Source organism: Acomys minous (genome assembly GCF_964271855.1).
Source record: "Acomys minous genome assembly, chromosome: 12".
Classification (NCBI taxonomy): domain Eukaryota; kingdom Metazoa; phylum Chordata; class Mammalia; order Rodentia; family Muridae; genus Acomys; species Acomys minous.
Window position 1 is genome coordinate 69,637,047 of NC_140493.1, and position 26,563 is coordinate 69,663,609.

At 43.8% G+C, this 26,563-nt stretch overlaps 1 protein-coding gene across 1 annotated transcript in view; it reads right to left on the reverse strand.

The window, feature by feature from the left end:
* The window catches only part of CPD (carboxypeptidase D), a 64,090-nt gene that overhangs the window by 30,356 nt on the left and 7,171 nt on the right, over positions 1–26,563 (reverse strand). Inside the window, exons 3-6 of the mRNA XM_084802748.1 lie at positions 3,370–3,512; positions 1,935–2,104; positions 822–1,171; positions 121–312 (exon numbers count right to left, since the gene is read on the reverse strand). Of these exons, the coding sequence (XP_084658874.1) occupies positions 121–312; positions 822–1,171; positions 1,935–2,104; positions 3,370–3,512 (855 nt within the window). The remainder of the gene's footprint in view (positions 1–120; positions 313–821; positions 1,172–1,934; positions 2,105–3,369; positions 3,513–26,563) is intronic.

A 26,563-nucleotide genomic window follows, 5' to 3' on the forward strand; every position in this document is an offset into this window, starting at 1 on the left:
TAACATAAAAGCCAAAATCACTCACAAATCCCACGAATAAAGTTCGACTTCTTCTCTATTCCAAATAACAAGCTGTACAAGAACCAACAGGTTAGACGCTAACAGTCAGCTCTTCTTTACCTTCCTGGGCCTTTTCATACCCATCAGGGTTCATGGACGGCATGAGGTGGATTCTGGTGCTGCGGACCAAGTCCGTCACTTCGGGGTCTGTGCCGAAGTTCTTGCACAGGTATTCGATGAGGTTGAGTAGCAGTTCTCTCCCGACCACTTCGTTCCCATGCATGTTTCCAATATACTTCAATTCTGGTTCACCTGAAAACAAAAGAATTATATGGAAGCCTTTTTTTTTCTCTTCAGTTAACATGGAATCTGTTTATTTTTCCCTAATATATAAAAATCCTGAACCAAAATATTAAGTAAACATATATTTTCCAACGTCATGAAAAATCTTAAGCATATTGTGGCTTAAGCATATGTGTCTGAGCAGGCTCAAAGCATATACGTCTGCACATCTTGTGTGTCTATAGACAGATGTGTCGTATGCAGATATGTCTATAGACAGATGTGTCTAATGCACATTGGTGTATAGCCCCCCACCAAACTGAACTCAGCCGAAAGGATCCAATCTGTGAACTTACTAAATACCATGCAGATGTGGATTCCCAAGTGCAACCTCTTTTTGCGAACAGATTGGCTCTTTTCTGACCAGGTGTGCTTAATTGCAGTTACACACTATACAGATGACATTCTGCACAAAGCACGGTGACACAACACTAGCTCTGAGGGGCACTACTGCAAGCCTGTGGAAGGCCATCGATTACCTGGCTCGTGGACACCTGGGTTGTCCGATATCTCCATCACATAGAGTTCCCTGGACTCTACTGACTTTCCCAGTGAATAAAGACGGGTGATGTTGGGATACTCATTGGCAAATCTTCTCAAGAAGATTTCCATATCCGGGAAATGGTGGTGGTGAAAGTCTTTGGGCTGAATTGGCTGACGGGAGGATGACGTTCCAGAAGGAATATTAGGAACAGCGACTGTGCCTGGAGTTGCTACAGTCCCAGTTGACTCAGGAACTACTGATATCACAGTTGGTCGAAGGGAAAAATCCATCTCTGTGGCTGGTCCTTCTTTCACCATTATATTATTAATAGTCAATGGCATATACCTTAAAAAATTGGAAATGGAGGTGGCTTGGTGTGAAGACACACAATGTTTTAGCATTATAAAAACACAATGACTTTTTTTTCATTCTCCTGCACTTAGTGATCTATCAAAACTCAAAACTAAACCAAGACCACTGTATAAATTAAGCCATCTTGGAATGTTATTTCATAGGAAATCTTGGATTATTATGTCTTTCACAAGCTTCCTAGGTATCACACGTTAGACTGTTTGCCAGAAATGTTGCTGTGACACGCAAAGGGGCGGACAAGCCGGCTGCGGCTGTGATGTCAGGGCATATGCTGCCCATCTTTGCAGCCATTGCCAGGTTGGCATTCCCGCCTTCCGCTCGCCACAAAGCTCACAATTAGAGGGTATCAGTGAAATCTTCATGAAGTGCGTGCGCAGAAAGGTTTGCACAGGTGAAAAACGGCTGCTTTAATGTATCGGAAAGCTGGGAAGACAGGTCTTAAAATTCTATCTATGGAGCCCTGGGCTGCTTCTACTTGATTCAACTAGCTGAGGTAATGCCTCTGACAGCAGGGCCTCTCATAAAGCTTTGACACTCTTTCTTCAGCCCAGTGTCAGGGTGATGCTTCGCGCTGTTGGACTGTGTGACCACACACTCTGTGACAGTACTTATCATTATTAAAGGGGGTAGGGGAGGACCAGAAAACGAGGAAAAACAGAACCCACATTTGGTAGGTTTTGTCTTACATCTAGAGAGAGGCCTGGCACTGTAATTAAGAAACGTTTAAAACTTTTACCCAGTTGAAACCGCTGTAAGATTGTAAATTCCAGGAACGAGTAATCTGTGGAAATCACCAAATCTTCCAGTTGTGATATTGTGATTAATGCCAGCCACTGAGATGGTTGCATTCTCTAACCCAGACCCTGTTACTGCATCCTTCACGAATCCTTTAATTCCAATGTGAACCTAAAAGACAGAGATCAAAACTTAGAGGCAACGAGGCAATCAGTTTGGTGCTGGAGTTTCTAAACAGTAAGACTACTATACTAGTTTCTTCTTCTTCTTTTTGTGACAGGATCTCATTATATAGCCCTGGCCTGCCTGGAACTCTAAGGAGACAACGCTGGCCTCCAACTCACAAAGATTCCCTGCCTCTGCCTCCTGAGTGCTGAGACTTAAAGGTGTGCAGCACCATGTCTAGCAACCAAAGTATTTTTTAATCCCTTGAAGTTGAAACAAAACACAGGCAAAGGGCTAAATTTTTTTTTTAAGATTTATTTTTATTTTGTGTGTGTTGGCCTTCATGTATCACATGTGTGCCTGGTGACCCAGAGAGGCCAGAAAAGTAGGTTGGATGCCCTGGCATGAAATTACAGTTTCGCTGTGAGCTGCCATGTCAGTGCTAGGAAGCAATCCTAGGCCTTCTGCAAGAGCAGCCTGCTCTTCCCCTGAGCCAGCCCTCCAGCCCCAGCATTAATCCTAAATTTAAGTTATAAAACTCTCTACAGCCCTGAGGTGCTTCTGAAGTTCCTTCTCTTTGAAGCCACACTTTGAATTTTCTCTCCAAACTATAACTTCTGGAACAGTCAATTGTTGCGTGAGTTTTTCTGATATTTGCATTAAAACTGATATGCACGCTCACAGTGGTAAAGGGTGTCGGGCAAATATGAACGCATGGCGTTGTTAACCTGATGGTGCAAATTTATAGGGGCTTTTGGTGGCAGGAATTGAACTCAGGGCTTCGTTCGTGTCAAACACTCCTTCCCCCACTACAGATCTGGCCACTTACTTGTAAAAGCGTCTGTGACTGGCAAAGCATGGAAGTAGGGTTGGGTTAGGGTAGAGAAGGTGGCGAGCGTGTACTCTAGTAGATTACAAACTAGCCATTTCTAAAGACGCCTGCACCAGTCATTCATTCGTTTATTTACTTATGTTTTGGGTTCTGTTTTGTTTTTTGAGACAGGGTCTCTCTGTGTAGCCCTGGCTGTCCTAGAACTCACTCTGTAGACCAGGCTGGCCTGGAACTCAGAGATCTGCCTGCCTCTGCCTCTGCCTCTGCCTCTGGAGTGCTGGGATTAAAAACATGTGCCACCACGGCCTGGCCGATCCACAATCTTAAAACACATGAGATAAAGAACATACTATTTAGACTGTTATTCATGGGCATTCAAATCTCTCTCTTATTTAACCCATTATTTCTAAATCCAAACCTTGGAGTCAGCAGTTTTTACCTTTTCAATCAACGTGATCAAAGACTCGCGGTTATTCTCCCACTCTTGTCGAAGCTGGGACGCAGGTGGGTACTTGCAACAAGTCAGTTCTAATGTGATCTCAAAGCAGTTGGCCCAGACATAATTGTAGTCTTGCATACCACCTGCCAAGTGAAGGGGAAACAAAAGTTTATTTACAGAGGGAAAGGAATCCAACCTCCAAAGACTAAAGAAATTAAATTATCCAGATTTTTCCATGTACACATTTTTGTTTCTATTAAGTTGCTTGAAAGTGAAGAAGGCTCTTCAGTTACATAAACTAAGGATGGTTTATACACACTGGGAAGGAATTGTATATACACACGTATATAGAAGGAATGTATATATATATATATATATTCATATACATACAGACATATGAGAACTACATTTAACTGGTAGGATGAGCAGCTATGAAGAATGATTAAATCAACTAATAAAAACTGTTTTAGTTGCTTACGATTTCAGACCAATCCTAACTTTTATATATTCACAGTATTTCTAGAAGTTGTAGAGGTTTTACTATTTTGCCCATTTTACATATGTGAGAGTTAGGCACAAAGAGATTAATAAGCACCTACTACTCTCGTTGTATTCCCTCTGTCAAGAAAACGGCTGCTGGATGTTGTGCTGGACGTCGTGGTGTACGCCTTTAATCCCAGCACTTGGGAGCAGAGGCCGGCGGATCGCTGTGAGTTCGAGGCCAGCCTGGTCTACAAAGCAAGTCTAGGATAGCCAAGGCTACACAGAGAAACCCTGTCTTGAAAAACCAAAAAAAAAAAAAAAAAAAAAAGAAGAAGAAGAAGAAGAAGATGGCAAGAGACAAAGACTCCACCTAGGGTGAGGCAGCTACTTCTGAAAGGCGTTGAATGGGGACGTGCTGAATGCCTGAAAGGAGATAAGCACCCATAGCCACCATCTTTCCCACTTTCCTCCTAAACAAGCCCACACATTCATTCTGCATAAGCATTTGACCTTATCACTCCTGCCACTTGATTTTCTCACGTCTTGTTTTAGGAGGCTGAGTGGAGGAGGGAGAGCACAACTTTTCTGTGAGCTCACCTTGCTCCCACAATGTGGGCTGACAAACATGCAGAGACCCAGAGGCCTCCCACTCCTGCCTGCATGTGGGACAGGCCCTGACCTAGTCATGCCCACTATCCCTGAAGAGATAACCCAAAGCTCAGGTTTGCTGAGCTAATACCTAGAATTCGTCAAATCCTCCCAGGTACCTGTCCCTGGCAAAGCAGAGGTCCTCTCTCAGCTGTCCCCAGAGATCTTGGCTCCACCCTCTGGCAACACAAAATACAGATGCGCACTTTGAGGGTTAGCTTTCTCCAACTCTTGGTACATCTTAGAAGCTAAACGCAGGATCGCTCAGCGATGAGCGCTAAGAGGTGTCCTTGAGTGGCAGCTCTTCTGCCCTTTACAGGCTGAGACACTTGGGTCTTCATTTGCAAGATGTGAGCATTAGGATCACATACGACTTCAGACCCTCAGACTCTGTGGTGCTTGAGAATGCGTGCTAGTTTGATTATACAAGAAAGGCAAGAGAACACTCGAGAGAGGGAGACAGTTCTGAGCTCTGTCTACAGACAAGTCAGTGTTACTGTCCAACGCATAGCTCGCTATGTCCACCAAAGAACAGGGCTTAGCCAGCATGAAGAAAGGCAAGCATCCCAGCCCAAGAGACTCGGTGCTGACCACACAGTAAACAAGTCCGAATATGCTCATGTCTATCCATGTTAATCAAGTGCTTGCAAGCAAGGACAAGTTTTTAAATTAATTTCAAGGGTTGCATGCAAAACATTGGGTTTCATGTTTATCTCATTTTTAAATTATTTTGAGGTGCTGGGAGAGGAGCGTGGGACCTACACGTCCAGACAAGCACACCGCTGCTCATTTAGATTCCTAGCAAAGGCCAAGTCTTTGTCTACAATCTAGAGGTAACACCTATAGCAATAAAAAAGAAATACAGGAACCAGGCAATCGTGGTGCACACCTTTAATGCCAGCACTTGGAAGGCAGAGGCAGGTGGATCTTTGAGTTCAAGGCCAGCCTGGTCCACAGCCTGAGTTCCAGGGCAGCCAAGGCTACACAGAGAAATCCTGTCTTGAAAACAAGCAAACAAACAAAAAACAAAACCAAAAAACAAAAAAAAAAAAAAAAGAAAAGAAAAGAAAAGAAAAAGAAAGAAGAAAAGAAAGAAAGAAATATTGGGCTGGAGAGATGGCTCTGCAGTTAAGAACACCTCTTTGAGAGGACCAGGGTGGGAATTCCCAGTACCCACATGGCAGCTCACAACTGCCTCTAATATGACACACTCACAGTCATACAGGCAACACATGAAACAAAAATAATATTATTAAGATTATTATTTCTTTTTTGTTTGTTTGTTTGTTTGTTTTTCGAGACAGGGTTTTTCTGTGTAGCCTTGGGTGTCCTAGACTCACTTTGTAGACCAGGCTGGCCTTGAACTCACAGCAATCCGCCTGCCTCTGCCTCCCGAGTGCTGGGATTAAAGGCATGCACCACCACACCCGGCTAAGATGTTTATTTCTACAGTATGTATATTTTGCCATAATTTTTAAGAACCAGCAAAGAGATATTATGGGCCTATACTAGTTGTTTCAATTTTAGGATTGAGGGGAAACTTAGAAAGGTTTCTTGGGAATTGTTTTGTTGTTGCCGTTTTTCCTGTTAGGTCTTAAAGAAGGATGGGTAACTCTGAGTCAGAAAAGGGGTCTGAAGAGTCGTGGGCATGGAGTTATAAAAGGGCTGGGTAGGGTCTGGCATGTTGGTTGAGCAGTAACTAGTGACTGGTAAGCCTCAAGATGAACACATAGGAATCCAGTGGGGGGTCAGGCTGAAGAACGAGCTGGGTCTGAAAGAGTCCAGGAAATAAGAGGCGTAAAGACTGCATTTCGCTTGTTCTGAACAGAAAAGTGGCCTCAGGAATGGATGGTCCAGAAATGAGGACTAGGGAAAGAGAAAGGAATGAGACAAGAGCGAGGAGGATGGGGAGATAAACAGCCCTTTCCAGCACTTTAAGCAACAGCTCAAGCAAAGAGCAATCTGACCTAAAGGTGATGGCCACAGATGGGAGGAAGAGGGCGCGAGCGAAACACTGACAGCGGCTGCTGAGTGGTGGAGGTGGGGGAGCCAGGGAGGACCCCAGGCCTGAACAGCTCAGCTACAGACAGAAGGACCTGGGCAGAGTGGACAGAGAGGTGACAGCCTAGGGCTGGAGAGTGGACGGAGGGGGTGACAGCCTAGGGCTGGAGAGTGGACGGAGGGGGTGACAGCCTAGGGTTGGAGAGTGGACGGAGAGGTGACAGCCTAGGGCTGGAGAGTGGACGGAGGGGGTGACAGCCTAGGGTTGGAGAGTGGACGGAGGGGGGTGACAGCCTAGGGTTGGAGAGTGGACGGAGGGGGTCACAGCCTAGGGTTGGAGAGTGGACGGAGGGGTGACAGCCTAGGGTTGGAGAGTGGACGGAGGGGGTCACAGCCTAGGGTTGGAGAGTGGACGGAGGGGGTCACAGCCTAGGGTTGGAGAGTGGACGGAGGGGGTGACAGCCTAGGGCTGGAGAGTGGACGGAGGGGGTGACAGCCTAGGGTTGGAGACTGGACGGAGGGGGTGACAGCCTAGGGCTGGAGAGTGGACGGAGGGGTGACAGCCTAGGGCTGGAGAGTGGACGGAGGGTGACAGCCTAGGGTTGGAGAGTGGACGGAGGGGGTGACAGCCTAGGGTTGGAGACTGGACGGAGGGGTGACAGCCTAGGGTTGGAGAGTGGACGGAGGGGTGACAGCCTAGGGTTGGAGAGTGGACGGAGGGGTGACAGCCTAGGGTTGGAGAGTGGACGGAGGGGGTGACAGCCTAGGGTTGGAGAGTGGACAGAGGGGGTTGACAGCCTAGGGTTGGAGAGTGGACAGAGAGGTGACAGCCTAGGGTTGGAGAGTGGACGGAGGGGGTGACAGCCTAGGGTTGGAGCAGGTTAAGCCCAAGTCTCAGGTTTCTGCAGAACGTTTAGATAGAAATATCCAAGAAAACATTTTAAAGTTCAAATGTAAGGCTTCTGGAAAGGGGTTATTAGAGACTAGGGCACTCACCCGTTCGTGGCAGGCAGTGTTCTAGGTACAGGGGTACGGGTACGAACAGACCAGGTGTATACCAAATCCACGTGCATTCTTAGACAAATCTGGAAAGCATCAGATGGTTCACAGAGACTAAGAGTGATGTGGCAGCTAGAGGCTGGTGACAAGGAAGACACCTCTGGAGAGGGGCTTCATGACTGTATCTTCCTTGTCAACCGGCATCTGTTTAGAAGCACGTGGTAGTCAGCCTTCGCGGGTGGCTACGAGGGGCCTCCCAAGGGGGTACACTCAGGGGGGAAGGCTCACCCTGAGTATGAGCAGCACCAGCATTACCTCTGTTTCCTGACTGCACACAGTGTGACTATGCCTCGCCTTCCCACCACCATGATTTCACTGACTGCACACAGTATGACTATGCCTCGCCCTCCAACCACCATGATGGATTGCATTCCCTTTAAGACAGAGTCAAAGTGAATCCTTCTTCCTTTAGTTGCGTCTGCCAGGTACTTTGTCACTTCAGCAAGAAAACGAATATGCATTACTGAGCCAGAACATGAGAGACAAGACAGAAGCAGCTGGATAGAAGCCACAGAGGAAAGCACTCCAGGCAGAGGGCAAGACTTGTCAGGCCAGGGAAATGGGACGATGGCTACTGTGGCTTCACCTGACAGAAGAGAAATGGTTCAGCGTGAGGATGGGCCGCGCTAGCAATGGAGGGTCACACAGGGCTTTGGTGCCGAGCAGAGCGAGCTTAGAATTTTATTCTAAGAACAATAGAAACTACTGAAAAGTTATCATTTTGGTCTTATTCTGTTAAAGAATATAATTGCAAGATAAAGCTTAGTGCCTTAAGTATATCTAAGGGTATATTATGATGTTAACTGTTGTCATAGTTTGGACATGGCTTGTGTTCTGGAAGCATATTCCACAGTGTGGGGAGGTCACAGGTGACTGAGCCTTCACAAGGTAGAATCTAACAAAAGGTAATAAGGTCCCTGGGGTGCTGCCCTTGGGAGGGGTTGACAGTTCTGATGGAATCCTGTTAATTCTCAGAAAGAGTCCTTACACGCTAGGCCACCATTGCCTTGCTCTCTTCTGCATGTGGCTGGTTCTCTTTATTTTTCTGCCTTATCACTGTCTAGTCTAGAGGGTCCTCACGAGAGGCCGCTGTCGAACCTGCATGACTGGAACTTCTTCACAACTATGACCCCAATGTCTGAGAGAACAGACTAGCACAGAATCATTTATTTGACGTCATAGTTTCAATTTCAGTTCAGGGCTGTGTGGACTTTGATGCTTGGCAGAACATCTGGGTGGTGGGAATGGCAGCTCGGGAGGTTCTCTGCCTCCAGGTGATCAGAAAGTAGTGGTACAGAATACAGCCCTGAGAGGAATGACCCCAATGCCCTCCCTCCTTCAACAAGGCCCTAATAATGTCTTACCACCTCCTAGTAATGTATGAATATATTCATTAGGTCAGAGTCTTCCTAATCTAATCAGTCCTGTAAATACCTTCCAGACACACCCAAAAGTGTGCTTTCCTCATCTCCTGGGTGTTTCTCAATCCAAGCAGGTTATAATTAAGATTACCCCATCAGAGTTGCTGAAATCATGAGGTAAATAAGCCACCTTCCCTTGTTAAGCCTTGGGTATCCTGTAATAGCAGCCCAGCAGAGACTACCAACGATTCCACTCGCGCTGTTACGTGACAGAGCTCTCGAGCGTCTTCACCTCGCACAGCTGAAGCCTGCGCCCACTGAACAAGCCTCTTTTCTCTTCTCTCCTAGGTTCTTGGCAGCTGCCATCCTGTTTTTGATTCTAGCCACTGCCTCATGAATTCCACTTCTTCACAACTGGCTTATTTCATTTAGTATTACTGATGACAACACAATGGCCACTGTGTATACGAGATTAAACTAAGATTATTATAAAAAAAAAAGTTTAAGTTAAAAAATATTACTAGCCAAAGTTTAGCCTTGTTGAAGAAACTAAACAGAGAACACAGGAAAATAACAATGTAAGGGTAATATTAATATGAATTCATCTTTTCTGCATAAGTGAAATTTAACAGCTACTTTATTATAAATATGGCCACTTCACACTTTAATTATGCCAGTAGGCAATGAAACTGTAACAATATAATAGCAGCAAATACACACACACACACACACATATACCCATACACATAATCTCACAAGCATTCTTTTATCTGTTGTTTATTTTATTTCAATAGCAATTTGGGAAATATTTTTTAAAAAGTAGAAGGATCAAGTTTATGTAACATTATAGAATGTTACCTAATCTGGTTTTCAGATGTAACTTTTATAGGACTGTATTTAGTAGCCAGTTCTAAGCAATGGCACAAGTACATCCTCAGGGTAGTGAGCAGGAAAGGACAGAAGTCTCTTAACAGTAAGATCAGGGGCAGAAGAGACCCTCAGCTAAGAGGAGCACTCACTGCTCTTTCAGTTGATCTAGGTTCAGTTCCCAGATCACTGAGCTGCAGCTCCAGCTCCAAAGGATCTGACACAGGCACTGCACACACAGGGATGCACTTACACCCATGTAGGTAAATCCTCATACACATAAAATATTTTTTAAAAATTAAAGATTTAAAAGTATATCTTATTAGTCTCTAGTCCTATAGATCACACATTTAAATACTGATTATTTAACACATAACTCTACGAACAATACAAAACTAAAGGACAGATTCTTGGAGATGAGCTCCCCCCTCCGTGTGTGTGTGTGTGTGTGTGTGTGTGTGTGTGTGTGTGTGTGTGTTGGGGGTGGAGAGGTTTGAGACAGAGTTTCTCTGTGTAGCCTTGGCTGTCCTGGACTCTCTTTGTAGACCAGGCTAGCCTCGAACTCACATCGACTCGCCTGCCTCTGCCTCCCAACTGCTGGGATCACAAGCCTGTGCCACCATGCCTGGCTTTTTTTTTTCTTTAAAGATTTATTTATTTACTGTATAGTGTTCTGCCTGCATTGCGCTGCACACCAGAAGAGGGCACCAGAGGAGACAAGCTTCTCTCTGTGGGTCCTTTAGGCTGAGGAGAGACTTCAGTGAGCAGTGCACCTCAGCCTAACAGAACATCAATAACAGCTTCCCAGTGCAGAACCTAGTGTTAGCATCTTGACATGTATGCCCCAAGTTCTTCTTTGACAAACTATGTTTAGGTTAAACACAAAGCCATGTAAAATGGCATCAGAAATAAAAAAGGACAACTTAAAAATAGTATCTCAGGGCTGAGAGTGGTGACACACATCTTCCATGCCAGCCCTCAGGAGCAGAGAGGCAGGTGAATCTCTGACTTCCAGGCCAGCTGGTCTACAGAGTGAGACCCTATCTTAACAAACAAAGCCAACAGCAACAACGCTACCTGGGAGCTGGTGAAGGCTCTCAGTCTTAGAAGCGCATGCAGCAAGGCCCTGGGTTCAAACTCCAGCATCACACCAAAGCAAACATAAAAAGCATCTTTACCACAATCAAAAATTGTGACAGAAAGTGAGTAACAACAAATATTATAGGATTAAATATAATAAAATGTATGACACATATCAGTATCACAAAACTTACTGTGGGACGTAGATCTTAAGAGTATTAGGACGCTTGTAAGGATACAAAAATTTCCCAATTTAATTTATAAATATTAAATATAATGTTAAGCAAGGTCACACAATCTCAGGAAGAAGTAAGGCTCATATTCTCTCTCATATGTTTGAAGGTATTTACCTAAAAGGTATAAAAGCTTTACCATGGGTCATAGCAAATGAACTCCTTAATCTATAGAAAATTTAATCATAAACAAAACTAGAGGCCAATATGAATGCTTCTATATTCTCAGAAGAATGCCTTTCTAATTATGTTATGAAAATGTGAAATCATTAAAGAAAATAATAGAATTTAACTGCCTAAAGCCTATAAATATCTTTAAAACACTAGCATAAAGACTATAATTGTGTGGATATAGTACAATGTGCCTATCCAATCTCCATGTGATAAATATACAAATTTTTATTTTTCTGTATGTGTGTGATTTTTTAAAAGTTACACATAGATTTTATAATGGAAGCATTTTCATGCCTTCTAGTAAATAGCCTCAAACAGTATGAACAAATCATAAAGTAATTTTACATTTAACTTTGTGAAAAGTCACAATTCTGCCAGAATTTACCTAGATACGTTCTTAAGTAACTGCCCAGTTATAAATGTCTTAGCATTCTAGATGTGCGGTGGTATGTCACTGTGGCTTTAATTAATTTGTGTTTCCCTGATGACCAATAATACTGCACATCCCTTCCCATGAAGGGACATCTTTCACGTACATATTTATCATCTCTACTGGGAAACCTATGAAGCCAGAGACTTGTAAACATGACAATGTGAGGATGCTCACGCAGGGTCTCAAAAGCTTATCTTTCAAGTCCTGGCTCCTGAACCATACTCCAGATCCGCACATCTGTCCTGAGGCAGCACAGCCAAATCATTGAAAACAGAGGCACAGAAGAGTCCAGGACTGGCTGGAGTGACACAGAGGGCAGATCTCAACAGCACCACCCTGCCTCTGCAAGCTGAGCTGACGCTGGAATCACACGCCACCTAAGGCGGGTCAGAGCTTACTGTGAAATTTAGCTAGGCCATTTCCTGCTAGAACAAACATGCGAAACCACCATGAAAATAGGACCAACAAGGAAGGGAAGAAGGAAAGAAGGAATGGATGGATGGATGGATGGATGGATGGATGGATGAAGGAGGTTTTGTGGACAATGTTAAGAGGCTTCATCAAGCACCATTGCTGCTGGAGCTTCAGGTGAGAGGAACTACCACACTGTGGCCAAACATTTCACACATTTGGCAAAGGTCAAAAAATTAAATCTATCCCTAAACTTCTCAAAGACAAAAACAAATTTAAAAGTCCCTGAAAGCAGCCAGAGAACAGCCAGTGCAGGGAGAATACTGAATGTGCAGGAAGACAATTTAAATACCTGTGGCCTCAAGGCAGAAACTAGAGGCCAGGAGGCATAAGGCAAATATTTTAAAGTGCTAAGCAAAACAACAAAACACTAATAACACCTGACAACTCATAACATGGGTTTTATATCCAATAAAAAATATCCTGCAGGAAGAAAGACAAAGCAGACATCCAGTAAGAGAAAACCCGAGAATCTACTTTAGGCAGATTGATTTTAACATAAATTAATACAGGCAGTTCTTCAAGTAAAAGAGAAATAATGCCCAGAAATAAAGAACAAACAAAAAGCAGCAGATGTAATTATGTGGGAACTATATAAACTATTTCTAGCCTGGTGGGGTGGCAGATGCTATCTGTAATCCAAGCACTCAGACGATCTCAAATTTGAGGCCAGCCAGAGCCATACAGTGAGACCCTGTCTTTACAGCCAAGGGTTAGGAAAGTCACTCAGTAGTAGAATGTTTGCCTGGCATGTGCAAGGGCTGGGTGCAGTTCCTAGTAGACATAAACACAAAAACTACTTTACTTTCTCAGCAATAAGAAAATTGAGGCAGGAGGATCATAAATTTAAAGCCAGCCTGAGCTACATAAAAATATCCTATCTCAAAATATAGCTGTACCCCAAGCTCCCAAAGCTAGAAGTATAACAAGAAAACTAATTAAAATTATATTTAAATCCAAACCTACTAGTGATTATATAATCAATGTAAATGTTACAAACAAACAAACCACCTGGCAACCCATAGTCTAGAGTGATAGGTTACATCACCTAAAAGAAATTATCAAAATGAATTAACATTCAGTGCTGGAGATCAGATCACTTCATATACAAGGCATAGATAAGCTAAAAGTAAAAACAAAAACAAAAAGCCTGGGAAAACATGCCATGTGCACACATTCACAAAGCGATGAAAGGCGAGGGATGTTAGGTCACTGCTAGAGTACTTGCCTAGCGTGTGCAAGATCTTAGGATAAATTCCAGCACCACAGTGATGAACAGAAGGAAGAGAAAGGGAGGAGGGAGGGGGAGGGCAGAGGGGGAGGGAGGGAGGGGGAGGGAGGCAGGGGAGAAAGAAAAGAAAGAAAAACAATGAGGAACAATAGTACTCTTCAGAGAAATAAAATGTGAGGAATAAAATTGTATGCTAAAATGGCTACTCCACTAAGACACTATAACCCCAACTGAGTATCTAAAACAGGACTTCAAAATACAGAAAACAAGAACTGATAAAAGTGGGAAGAGCAGGTAGACTTCAGTATTTTGTCAGTAATCACACAACAAAGGGACACCCAGGTCAGCAGAGACTAGAGAACCCACAGCTCTGGGAACTAACTAGGTCTAAAGGCGGCTTCTGCTGCCCCGCCCATCATCCGCAGGGTACACAAGCTTTCCTACCGTGTATAAACACGCATCAGACATGCCTCGTCCTGGGTCATGAAACAAACAGGTTTAAAGAAGGGAAATCCTGCTCAGTGTGTTCTCTGGCCTTGGTGGAAGTGTAGAAACCAGTAGGAGACCTAACAAGCAGCTTCTTTTTGATAAAAGCTCATAAAAGGAAAGCACATTTTCATTACCTCTACCTTCTGAAGGTAATTCACGGATGCATTACCTACTTTAATCTACAGTTTTCTAAACTCATGACTTATCAGACAGAAGAACAGAAAACAAACTTATTTCACAAGATCAAACATCAAAAAAAGCTATCCTGCCTTAGAAAAATCAAAAAGTCTTTAGTCACCAGCTTCAATTCATAATTTAGGAATTGCTTCTAAAACTACCTTAAGATCTGAAAACATATAGAGATGCTGTATGACTTATGAATAACTTAAGATTTTGTATGTGTGTGAGATGACACAAATAAGCATCAGTTGACGTCTATGATAAACTTAACATTTGCTTTTCGGATACTAAATGTCAAAGACCTCATAAGTAATTGTAAGAAATGTAAGCAGTTGGTTTGGATCTGTTGTCTTGATTTTTTTTTTTTTAAATCAACACTAGACCTATCCACACAAAGCTAGCCTTCACTGTACCAGGAAGCAGCCACTGAGCTCTAAGTAGATCTGACGTTGCCACCAGCAGCCACTGCCAAATTCAGCCAAGACATTTGCTTGTTTTTAGGCTAGTATATAAGTTGGCTCACCATAAAGGGGAACCGTCAGACTTCACTGTAACAGCTGGATACAGGCAAAGAAAATTTTAATTTGAGGAATAAAATACCCAGCTCTAGGCATACCTCAAGGCAGTAAAACACCTTACTAACAGTAGAAAGGATCCACTATTTGTCTTATTAATTGCTGTAATCAGCAAGCCTCTATGACCACTTAATCTCTTAGGGGGCTATACAAGCCAATGAGCTTCAACTTGTTCATACTAAACTGAAAAATATGCAACAGTCGTAAATTTGTGATATTGAGGCGCAAGCCCAGAGGCTTAAAAATACGAGGCAAGCACTCTCCTGCTGAGCTATCCTCCCAGCCCACTTCACAAGTATTGAGTTGATATTAAAATGTTTTCATCTTAAATTTGAGCAGTTCTAAACAAAATAATATCCTACAGAACACAAAAGTTTAAATAAAACTTCAACTTACTTTAAATGTATTCAAATAAATGAAAATGACATAGAATCTTAGAATTGTATTTTTTTTTCATTTTAAGAGCTTATGTGTAGGAGTATTTTTGCCTTCATGTATGTCTGTGCACCCTGTGTGTGCAGTGCCCACATAGAGATGAGGGGTCAGATGCCCTAGAACTGGAATCCTAGATGACTGTTAGCACCACAAGAAGATAAACCCAGGTCCTCTGGATGAGCAGCCAGTGCTCTTAACTAAGCCGTCTCCAAAGTAACTATTAGGACCTGCCCAGCGCTACAACAAATTGTTACCCATAGCAGGATTAATTGCTACAGGTAGCCAAAGGTTCTGATCACGTGATCTACTCATAGCCGTTACTCTTTGTGTCACAAGTCATCCTCATATGCTTTGAGATACTCAATTCACCTCTAAAACAGAGCAAATCCCTGTTACTGAGATCTGGCTTTAAAAAGGAGAGAGACTTGAACACAGTCAACTCTTTATTGAAAGATATTACTAATCTCCTCTATCTTAAACAGAAGCATGTTAAGACAGCAACTATCAAGCTGGGCATGGTGGTGTCCACCTGTGATAATACCAGTACTTGGAGAGGCAAACAGATCTGAGTTCAAGGCCAGCTTCATCTACAAAGTGACTTGCAGGACACCCAGGACTGCACAAAGAAACCCTGCCAAGCCCAACAACTAAAATCCCAGCAACCTCCCCCTCTCCCAAGGCTCAAGCCACATCCCAGCAGAGTGCACTTGGTTTATTTTACCGGCTGCTGTTGTTACTCTCTTACGGCACGTTTACTTTTTAAGTTAGGTACCGTAAGAGAGTGACAACAACTGATAAAATAAAACAAGCATAACAAAATACTCTACTGAAAGGCATATGGATGTGCTGCCCCCTCACGGCGTCTCCCTCTTGTGAGGCAGTGCTGGGATGACACGGTGCTGGGCTGGGGGTGAGCATCACTTGGACTACTGGGCAGGCAGCACGCACATGTGGCTATCCTCATCTAAGGGGCGAGTCATGTCCCAGGCAAGGTATGAGCAGAGTGATGTCAGAGTCTATCGTGCCATGCAGAACCGTGCAGAACTTAAGGCTTATGGCTCTTCTCTGTCTGGAACTTTCCACTGAAGACTTTCAAATTATGACTGATGGCTGGTAAGTGAAGCTTGGGAAAGCCCAACTTCAAATAAGGGCAGACTCCTCGGAGTTTCAAAAGGTAGTAAGAAATTCTCACAGTTTAGATGATAATTCTGCATTCCTCAAGATACTTTTAATGACATTCATTAAAAAAAAAAAAGTTTAAAAAAAGGCTGGGTGTGGTGGTGCATGCCTTTAATCCCAGCACTTGGGAGACAGAAGCAGGTGGATCACTGTGAGTTCCAGGACAGCCAAGGCTATACAGAGAACCCGTTTCAAAAGACAAAACCCAACACAGTAACAACAACAACAAAGTTTAAGTAGAAAAACTGAACCAAATGAGCGGAAAGTACAAGGTGACCTTAAAACAAAAAACTTCCCCAATGTTGTCTTTAAATTCAAGTTGTCTAACTCCTACCTGAACTTGTTCTTTCTCCTCAGGTAACTCACGTCTGCGTCCGCTTCCTTCCCCACTCCCACTAGATACATATTTGCTAACGATACGATTCCACAGAACTAACTAATTACACAGCCCGCCTGTTCTCCTTCCCACTTGGTCAATACTCGCTCATATCTTTGAATTGTATTTTTCCTTATTGAAGTATTCTTGATCATCTGAATTACACAGCAAAGGGGTCAAGGACTGAAAACATCTAGTTTGTAAACATGAGCTCTGAAACCTTGGGAGGGATGAATCCCAGCCAGCAAATGTGGCTCTCAGCGAAGGCGGCTGGGCCGTCATCACATTACAAAGTACACAAGCGTGCTGATCTAAAAGGTCAGGCTCCACACCAGGGTGAACTGCAGCCCACAAAAGCAAACTCATGGCTCAAGTAAAGGCAAGTGTGCTGTTTGAATATGGTTTTACCTTTCTCTTTCCTTTTACATTAGAGAGTGCTCAGACTTAAGAGGAGAAAAAGGAAGAAAGCTTCAACCAGGTCTTTAACGTACAAGACGAGGTGAGACCAAAGGCACTTCACAGCACAAATTTCACTATCGGTCATACTTTAAACGTGCGCAGGCTGAGAATTAACGTTTGAATTGTAGGCGCTCCTGTAAGACGACCTCCTGGTACAAACTGCTACAAACGGTTTTTTCCACTCTGGAGGTGACAAATCACCCCTCTGACCATCTATGTTCTGGTTGGATTTTAACTCTAAACAACTAACTTACGCCAGGAAACAGTATCGATTCGATTTTCAAAACTGTGACTGACATACGTCCTTCCCATGCCTTACAGCCCGAGCCTCTTTTCACTGGGATCCCACCCAGTCCAGAGGCTACTTCTTCACAGCTTCTTGGCACTTGTGACTGGAAGACCAAATACTACCTCTGCTGTCACTTCTCCCACAGCAAGGTTGAGGTCGGGTGACTCTTTTCTGTGGGTTCTCCTTGACACTGACCAGTGACCAGTCCTTTGGTTCTTCTGGCACGATTTTTTATTATTTTAGCTTATTAGTTATTTTTCTCTCATATATTGCACCCTGACCACAGTTCTCCCTCCCTCCTCTCCTCCCAGCCTCAGGACCTCACCCCCCTCACCCCCCCCCCCCCCCAATCCACTCCTCCTCTGTTTCCCTTCAGAAAAGGGTAGACCTCCTGGGATGTCAACCAATCACTGCATTTCAACTTGTAACAAGACTAAGCACATCCCCTCCTACTAAGGCTGGCCAAGATAGGAGGACAAGGATTCCAAAAGCAGGCAGAAGTGTTAGAGGCAGCCCCGGCTCCCACTGTTAGGAGCCCCACAAGAACACCAAGCTACACTACCAAAACGTATATGCAGAGGAGCCAGCTCAGACCCATACAAGCTCCTGATTATCGGCTCGTGCCTAACTTCTACCTCTCACACCATTTCCATGTATTACTACACATAAAGGCCTTATCACCAAGAGATCACATTCCAAATTACTACAAAAACTCTCCCTCGGCTCCTTCCTCTAAGACTCTGTGCCTTTCCACACAGAGTCAGACGCAGGGGACTCTGGAATGGGCAGTGCCACTCTGCCTAACGTGAGCGGGCAGGCACTGCACTCAGGATCTTACAGGGGCATGCTCTGCGACGGCAGGGGATGGCATGGCTACACGGAGGCTCGCTAGAGACACGCTGACCTGTGAAGGTCCAGATTTGCCGGGGAAAGATGAGGAGTCCGGCGCACAGGAAAGTCGGGAGGTGAGGCTGGAGAGGCAGACCCTGCTGCAGTTCAGACCTGATCCTCCCCAAATGTGGAACCCGCGGGGACAGAAGAGCCCTTTTAGACGGCCTTTGTGTGTTGTGTTGTTTCTACTGCATAGCTTTAAAAACAAAGTAAAAAAAAAAAAGCAACACTTATTAGACCCTAACACATCTCTCCTAAGCCTGACAACTTTACCTCAGATTGTCAACAGACTTCAGGAAACCAGCTAGGAGGCAGCGCCCTGGACACGTTATTCAGGTCAGACTAGTTTGCGTGCTGTTCGGATCCACTAGTCTTCATGATCTAACAGTTACCGATAGAAACACACTTTAAAGTCCTTATCCTTATCCTTACGGATTCATCTTTTGTTAGTAGCAGGCACTGTGCTTTTTTCAGTTGTGTGTTGCTTATTTACTTCTTTGCCATAGATGTCAGTGTCCTGGAAATGTCCTGTTTCATGACATAGATAACACTGTGCTCCTCCCCTCACGGCAGCATGTAGAGCACATTGGTGCTGCTCAGAGTAATGGCCGTTTTAGAGGAAGAATGGCTGTCCACACGACCAGAGGAGTTCACACTTACACCAGGCTGCTCTGCTTATGTGATGTGCATCTGCTCACATCTCAAAACTCTGACAAGTGTATGAAAAGAGTGGGAAGAAAGCTTGATAAATCAACGGGATGTTTTCTTCTTCCGAAGGAAGGAAAAAAGAAAACCATACTTGCTGTTTTGAAAAGGCTCAGCTCCAAGTTAGCAATGACTTAAAAACAAAATCCCATAGCTATGAAGCACTCCAGCAGCTGGCCTAACAGGACGCTCCACGTGTGAACAGCACGAGTCTGGTGACTAGAGTTCTGACTAATTTCCTATCTCAGGACTCATTCAAATTATAGCAAAAACAACCCAAGATAAATTGTAACTCAGTCTTCACTATAAATGACTGAGGTATATAAACAAGCCAGAACAAAAGAAAGAGAAAGTTAACAGTCATAGGGGAGGGGAATAAGGGGAAAATGGGAGGGAGGGAAGAATGGGAGGATACAAGGGATGGGATAACCATTGAGATGTAACAAGAATAAATTAATAAAGGAGAAAAAAAATAGTAAAAAAAAAAAGAGAGAAAGTTATATGCAAATTGTAAGCTGTTTTGTTCCCATTAGAAAAAAAAAATTGAAAGTAGTTCGATTCTGTGGCAGCCATCAACAATCAAGAACAGTGCTGTTCCAAGCTGGAGGCCATTGCCCATTACTGGCTTATAAGATATGTTAGTGGGTGTAGATACACTTAAGACAAATGACATAGAGCAGACTAGAAGAAACAATTCTACATCTATTACAATGGTAAGTTAGTATCAGCTTTTTGCAGTGATGGGAGAGAGGACCGAGGGCCGGCCATGTGCTACATTAAGTGCTCGTGCCCCACAGTTAAGTATTGTCTCATGGAGTTTTTTTAAAAAGTTTTTAACACATATACACATAGATGAAATGCATATAAGCAACCAAAGGGGGACTGATGGCTGCTCAGTGGCAATCAGTGCATGCTGCTCTTTGTAGAGGACCCAGTTTGGTTCTGAGCACCCATGCCAGCAGCTCACACCCACCAGGACCCCAGTTTTAGGGGATCAGACACTCTCCTCCGGCCTCCAGACAGTAGTACTCATGTGCAGAGACAAATAGGCATCCATATAAAGGTATATTATAGGATACTAGTGAAATTAAAACAAAACATTAAGACCTACCATAAGGCAAACTTATTTTCTCAGGGTAGGAGTAAATGTAGGAAAATATTTTTATTAATTTTGAATCCAAAGTTCAGGTGTCTAATACTTTAAACTATGTACCTAATTTTTTTTTTCAGTTAACAAGAATTTTTTTATTCAACAATTCGCAAAAGATGCACTATTTGCCTTCTATATACAAGACATGATTCTAAGTCATGGAAACAGAAAACCAAATAAAACTGAAGTCCTGTCCTGATGAAGTGGAAACTCTCGCAGAGAGAAGCAGTCACAGTACCTGATACAAAGCTGAGTGCTTAAGAGAGTTCTCAGTGGAAGCTCCTATCCTATGAAGCTGGTCATAGAGTTTTATCTTTACACACAGGGATTGAGGGTGAAAGAATTCACTAACATGTTCAGGATCAACTAACTTCTCACACACACGCACACACAGAATTGAGACTCAGACCTGACTGTCAGATCCCAAGGCTTTGATCTTAACCTCTATGCCTCTGTCTGCGGGAAAATAAAATCTAGCCATGCCCTGCCCTAGACTGTTTCTAAAATGTATGCAGATCTCTGACTTTGAAAATTGTTCCAATTACGGTCTTAGGTTTCTTGCCTTTCCTAAACTATATACATGTAGAGAGGGAGATTCTTTCTTGCGTGTATGTGTGTGTACATTTGTGTAACTGTGTGTGTGTGTGTGTGTGTGTGTGTGTTGTGGCTATATGTGTATATGAGGCCCAAAGAACAACCTCAAAATCATCCTCAAGAGCATGGTCCACCTTTGAGGAAGGTCTCTCACGGCTGGCCAGCAAGCCCCAAGGACCCTCTGGTCTCTGCCTTCCCAGTGTTGGGATAAGCCAGAGACCACTACACCTGGCATTTCCACATAAACCTCAGGTGCTCATGTTATCTCCCCAATCTTTAAAGACAGAAACTCTTTAAAGGGTAATCTAAACTACAGTCCAGTTTCATTAAATATGATTTGGAATATACATATTAAACCTTCAGCTAATTTTTATGTCTTAAAAACTGTCAAGAAGGCCGGGCATGGTGGCGCACGTCTATAATCCCAGCACTCGAGAGGCAGAGGCAGGCAGATCTCTGTGAGTTCGAGGCCAGCCTGGTCTACAAAGTGAGACCAGGACAGCCATGGCTACACAGAGGAACCCTGTCTGGAAAAAACAAAACCAACCAACCAAAAAAAGAACAAAAAACAAAACAAAACAAAAAAAACCTATCAAGATGGCTACTCAGGTGGCTGAGACAGGAGGATCAAGTTTGATGGCAGCTTGGGGGAACTTAGTGAGACCCCTATTTCAGAATAAACTTTAGAGGCTGGAGAGATGACTCCGTGGTTAGAAGCACAAGCTCAGTTCCCAGAACCCACACCGTGGCCTACAACTGTCCGCAACTCCAGCTCCAGGGATCCAGTCCGCTCTTTGGCCTCCTCAGGCACCAGACGTGCATATGGTGCACATACATACATGCAAGCAAACACTCAAAACACACGAAATAAAAATAAATCTTTAAAAAACGTAAACTTTAAAAGAGAGCTGGGGACGTAGCTCAGTGGCAGAATGATGCTAGCACGCACACAATCCTGGGTTCAGTCTCTAGTACTGTCTCAAAAACATCACACAGTCAAACAAGAAGGACAAAAGAAAGAGTGGGGGAAAGACATGCACATGGCAGAGAACACAGCACCGTGCTGTTTAAAATCGTCATCCTGGCTAGGCTCGAGTAATCACAGGCCTACTAGGACCGCCAGTCCCAGCTGGATCCTGTGGATTTGAAAGACAAGTTGAGAGAAGCAAGGACTACCCATGGGCGACTCGACATGTTAGTCAGCCTTGGCAAGGAAGGTAAAGGTGGCAGCAGCCAGCTCACCCCCTCCCACAGCCTTATCTGCTCTCTGATCCTTATAGCAGGAACTGTGTCTGCTCTGCTCTTACTGTGTCCCTGTTGCCTGATACGGAATATGGGACATGGCAGGTAGTCAGGACCATTTTTCTAAGTGAATAGTTATGCTGCATAAGTTATTTCATCTTTTAGTCCTTGGATGTCTATAAAGCCAAAAGAATAAAACTAGATCAGTTTGTCACTTTCAGCTCTAAGACAACTACACGTCTTTGAGCAGGAATTCATAAATACATCACACAGAGTATTAGTAAAGCCATTCCAGGGCATCCGGCTTTGAAAATATGCCCAGTCACGGGGCTTTACAGCATCTCCCTATGGTCCTGCAGGAGATAAATACCGTGATTTTGCCCTGACCGAGCTGCTGGAGCCAGCACGGCTTTCTCTTTAGGAAGCAGTTGCTGCGGCAAGAAGAGAAGCTGGCTACTGTAGAAACAGCACAGTGCATCTGACTGGTCAGTGCAAACAAGACTGAAGTTCATGTTCCAGAAACAATGAACAATGGCAGCAACAAAGCTTAGCCTCCTCAGATGTGGGAAGAAACAGCAACGCCCAGTATCTGATTTAATGAAATGCTCTGTGACTATGTAGCAAGGTACACTTCTTTTCTCTGAAAACAGGATGATTACTGTTCAGTGTGTTTTAGTATATTCTTCAATTGCCAATTAGGAATTATTTTTTAACTTTTTTGGAATTTTTAACCAAAAAAAAAAAGGTAAATTATCATTTATTCCATTAGCTTAAATAATAGCTCTAATTCATAAGATAACATATCCAACTCACAACACTACTGGTTCACAAAATTAGATTTTAATAAATATTTACTAACGATTGAAATGTAAGGATTGCACAGTAAAATATGCTTCCTTATCAAAAGTTTCAGTGGTTTTCAAATCATGTCCAACTTTAACCAGGGAAAAGGTTAGATACTAAATATTTCAACCTTTTGTGGATATCTGTTAAACAGGAAATATGAATAGAAACTACACGGGGGTCAGGAAATTCTAGAAGGTATTCAGTCCTCAAACTAGAGCTCATTTCTAGTATGTGCAGCTAGACATAAAAAAAAAAAAAAAAAAAAACAAAGTGATTAGCCAGGCACGACAGCACCTTTGGTCCCAGCACTTGGGAGACAGACGTAGGTGGATCTCTTTCAGTTTGAGGCCAGCCTGGTTTACATACTGAGTTCAAGGACAGCCAGGGCTACACAGTGAGACCCTGTCTCAAAAGTAAACAAAGGCTTAAATAAAGGTGAATTAACAGATATGTCACAAGATGTTCTATAATGAGACTACAGCATCTCACTATAGGCTCTAATGACATTTGGATAGGTACTCTTTTAAGTTTGTTTTTTAAGGCAGTCTAGCTGTGGAGTTCAGACTGTCCTCAGACTTGTGACCCTGCTGCCTTGGTCTTCTGAGTGCTGGGATGGCATGTGTGCCACTGTGCCAGCTTCTCTCTGCATACTGTTTGTGTGAGGATGATGTATGCCCTTGTTATGTGTGTAGCGAGGGCGCACACACCCATGGACAGGCATGAGGAGGCCAGAGGACGATGTCAGGCATCTTCCTCTCCAGGGCTCCACAGTGGATCCGTCACTGAGCCTGAAGGTCCCCTTTTCAGTTACGTTTCTCTTTCAATGCTCTTTCCTGGATCCACTTCTGTATATTCTTAACCAGTCTAAATTTTGTGCTTTATTATTCTGAAATTTTTAAGATAACAGCTACTTTCATGACTTTTTGTTTGTTTGTTTGTTTTGATTTTTGAGACAGGGTTTCTCTGTGTCTAGCCCTGGCTGTCCTGGAACTCTCTTTGTAGACCAGGCTGGCCTCAAACTCAGAGATCCTCCTCCCTCTGCCTCCCGAGTACTGGGGTTCCAGAGTGCGCTACCACGCCCAGCTACTTTCATGACTTTTAATTAATTATTTACATTTGATAAGCATGGCTATTTTGCCTGCATGTGTGTCTGCGCATACTTGAATGCCTGCTGCACTTGGGAGGCCAGAAGAAGGCTATCAATCCCCTGGGACTGGAGCTACAGACAGCTGTGAGCTGTCATGGGGGGACTAAGAATCCAAGCTCTGCAAGAGCAGCAGGTGCTCTTACGTGTGTACCATCTCTCTGGCCCCGCTTTCATGACTTCTAAAAGAAAGGCAAACAACTGAAGTGTGTCTGGTGTACATCCATGTAGGCACATGTATTTGTACATGGGACATGCATACAGGTGCATATGTTTGTGGGTATCCATGCATATGTGTGTGGAGACCAGAGGTTGACATCAGGTGTCCTCTTTAACTGCCCAGTTTATTTACTGGGGCAGGGTCTCTTACTAAACCCAATTTAGCTAGCCTCGCTAGCCAAAGGCACCCTGTTCTCTGTGTCCAGAGCTCTGAGATTACAGATGGGCCACAGTGCCCATCTAGGCTTTTGTGGGCTCTGGAGATTTGCCCACAAGCATTGTAGCCACCCAGACCTTAATAGTTCTATAAAAATAGTATTCTATGAAAAATTGGAACCTTTATATATTATGACATGACCTCTATGGAAAATAGTTTGCTATCCTCTGAAGAGCTAAATGCAGAACTAATAGTTGGCCGAGCAATTGCACTGCTATCTGTACATCCAAGAACTGAGAACAAGGACTCAGACACTCTCTCGTACAACACTGCTCAGTAGAGCACCACTCACAACAGTGAGGCAGAAATGCCTCAGTGCCATCAACGGAGAATGAACAGGCAGAATCTCTTACACATCTGTGCACACGCGTACACATTTTATATGGAGCGAGTGCCATCTAACTGTACAAAGGAATGCTGTTCTGGTACATGCTGCAGAATGCGTGACCCCTGAGAACACTATGCTAAGTGAAGCACACCAGATGAGTAAAATGCACAAATATTTATGATTTTACATGAAATATCTAGAACAGGCAAATTCCCAAAGATAGAAAACAGGTGAGTGGTTTCCTGCAACTAGAGAAAGGAGAGTAGTGGGGATTGTCAGCGAGCCGTTGCTGAGCGGCTGAGGTGATGGGAACGTTTTGAGAATGGACGGTGAAGGCTGATAACCCTGTGGGTGCTGTTACTGTCACTGGAGTCTCATGCTGCAAAACTGGCCAGGCATCATGCCGTAAGTCTGTGATCTCGGCACCTAGAACATCTGAGGCAGGATGATAAGAAGGAGTGCGATGCCAGTCCGAGCCACGTGACACTCCAAACCAACAACAACAAAGGCTGGAGTGGCTGAGTCATGTGATAAAGAACTTTCCTAGGTTGACTGGACCCCTGGAGTTTGATTCCCAGCATGACAAAAATTTAACAAAAACAGGCACCCATATGCGTGGGCATGCAAAAAAACCAAGATGGCAAATTTTCTGCTAAATACATACATACATACATACATACATACATACATACATACATACATGCATAGCTATGTCTATAACTATATTAAAAAGCAAGCCAGAATTCCATGATCAGTCCACAGATTAAAATATAACAGCGAATATATGCTTTTATGTAAACAGTAAGATTGGTGGTCACTGTACTAGGCCAACAACTTAAGACACAGCTGCTTGGCTCTCTGTCCCCTGACATGTGATCTAGTCTGTATAATGATCTTACTGGGAAACTGGAGTTGAATTATAATATGGGGAGTGACAAACGTAAAAACTGGAATGTTCTATAAGACAACAACTTGAACTTTTTTTTTTCATTACAATTACATTTGTGTGGGTGGGCATGTAGGTATGCAGGTAGGTACACACATACAACGGTGCATCTGTGGAGGTCGGGGGTGACTTTCAGGAGTTGATTCTCTCTTTCCACTAGTGTGGGTCCTAAGGACCTAGTTCAGGGTGTCAGGCTTGGTTGTAGGTGCCTCTACCCACTGGGCCATCTTGCTGGCCCCAGCCTGGACTCTTTACAAGATCAAATGCAATGGCTGAGCCTTGACCAGATCCTGGATTTGAAGATGAGGGAGCCACAGAGGATGGTTTGGGGCCAACAAGGGAAACTACAGGTAGCCTGTGGGTCACGGCACCGACTTCCTGCTGGCTCCTCAGTCACGGTAACGGTGCGTGACAGAAGACCATCTATGCTTGGTAGAGCAACCTATTTTTGGATGATCTGGCGAAAGATTGTGTAGGGGCATTGTGTAGGTGGGGAGGCAAAGCCTGTGGAATAAGAGAAGAGTGGATGGATTTCAATGAAGGACATGTGCATGTTTCTGTGGTCGTGTTTCAGTTTTACTGTACTTTTAGAAACCTTAAAAATACAAAGATTAACATTTTGAAAACTGGAACTCTACCATTTCCTCTTACGTTCAGAACACACATAAGAAAGCTAAGTCACTGAGGGGAATGAGCGGTCTCAGTGCTTTGCATACCTCCCACAGAACACACATAAGAAAGCCAAGTCACCAGAGGGGAAGCGCAGTGGTCCCAGGGCTTTGCATACCTCCCACAGAACACACATAAGAAAGCCAAGTCACCAGAGGGGAAGCGCAGTGGTCCCAGGGCTTTGCATACCTCCCACAGAACACACATAAGAAAGCCAAGT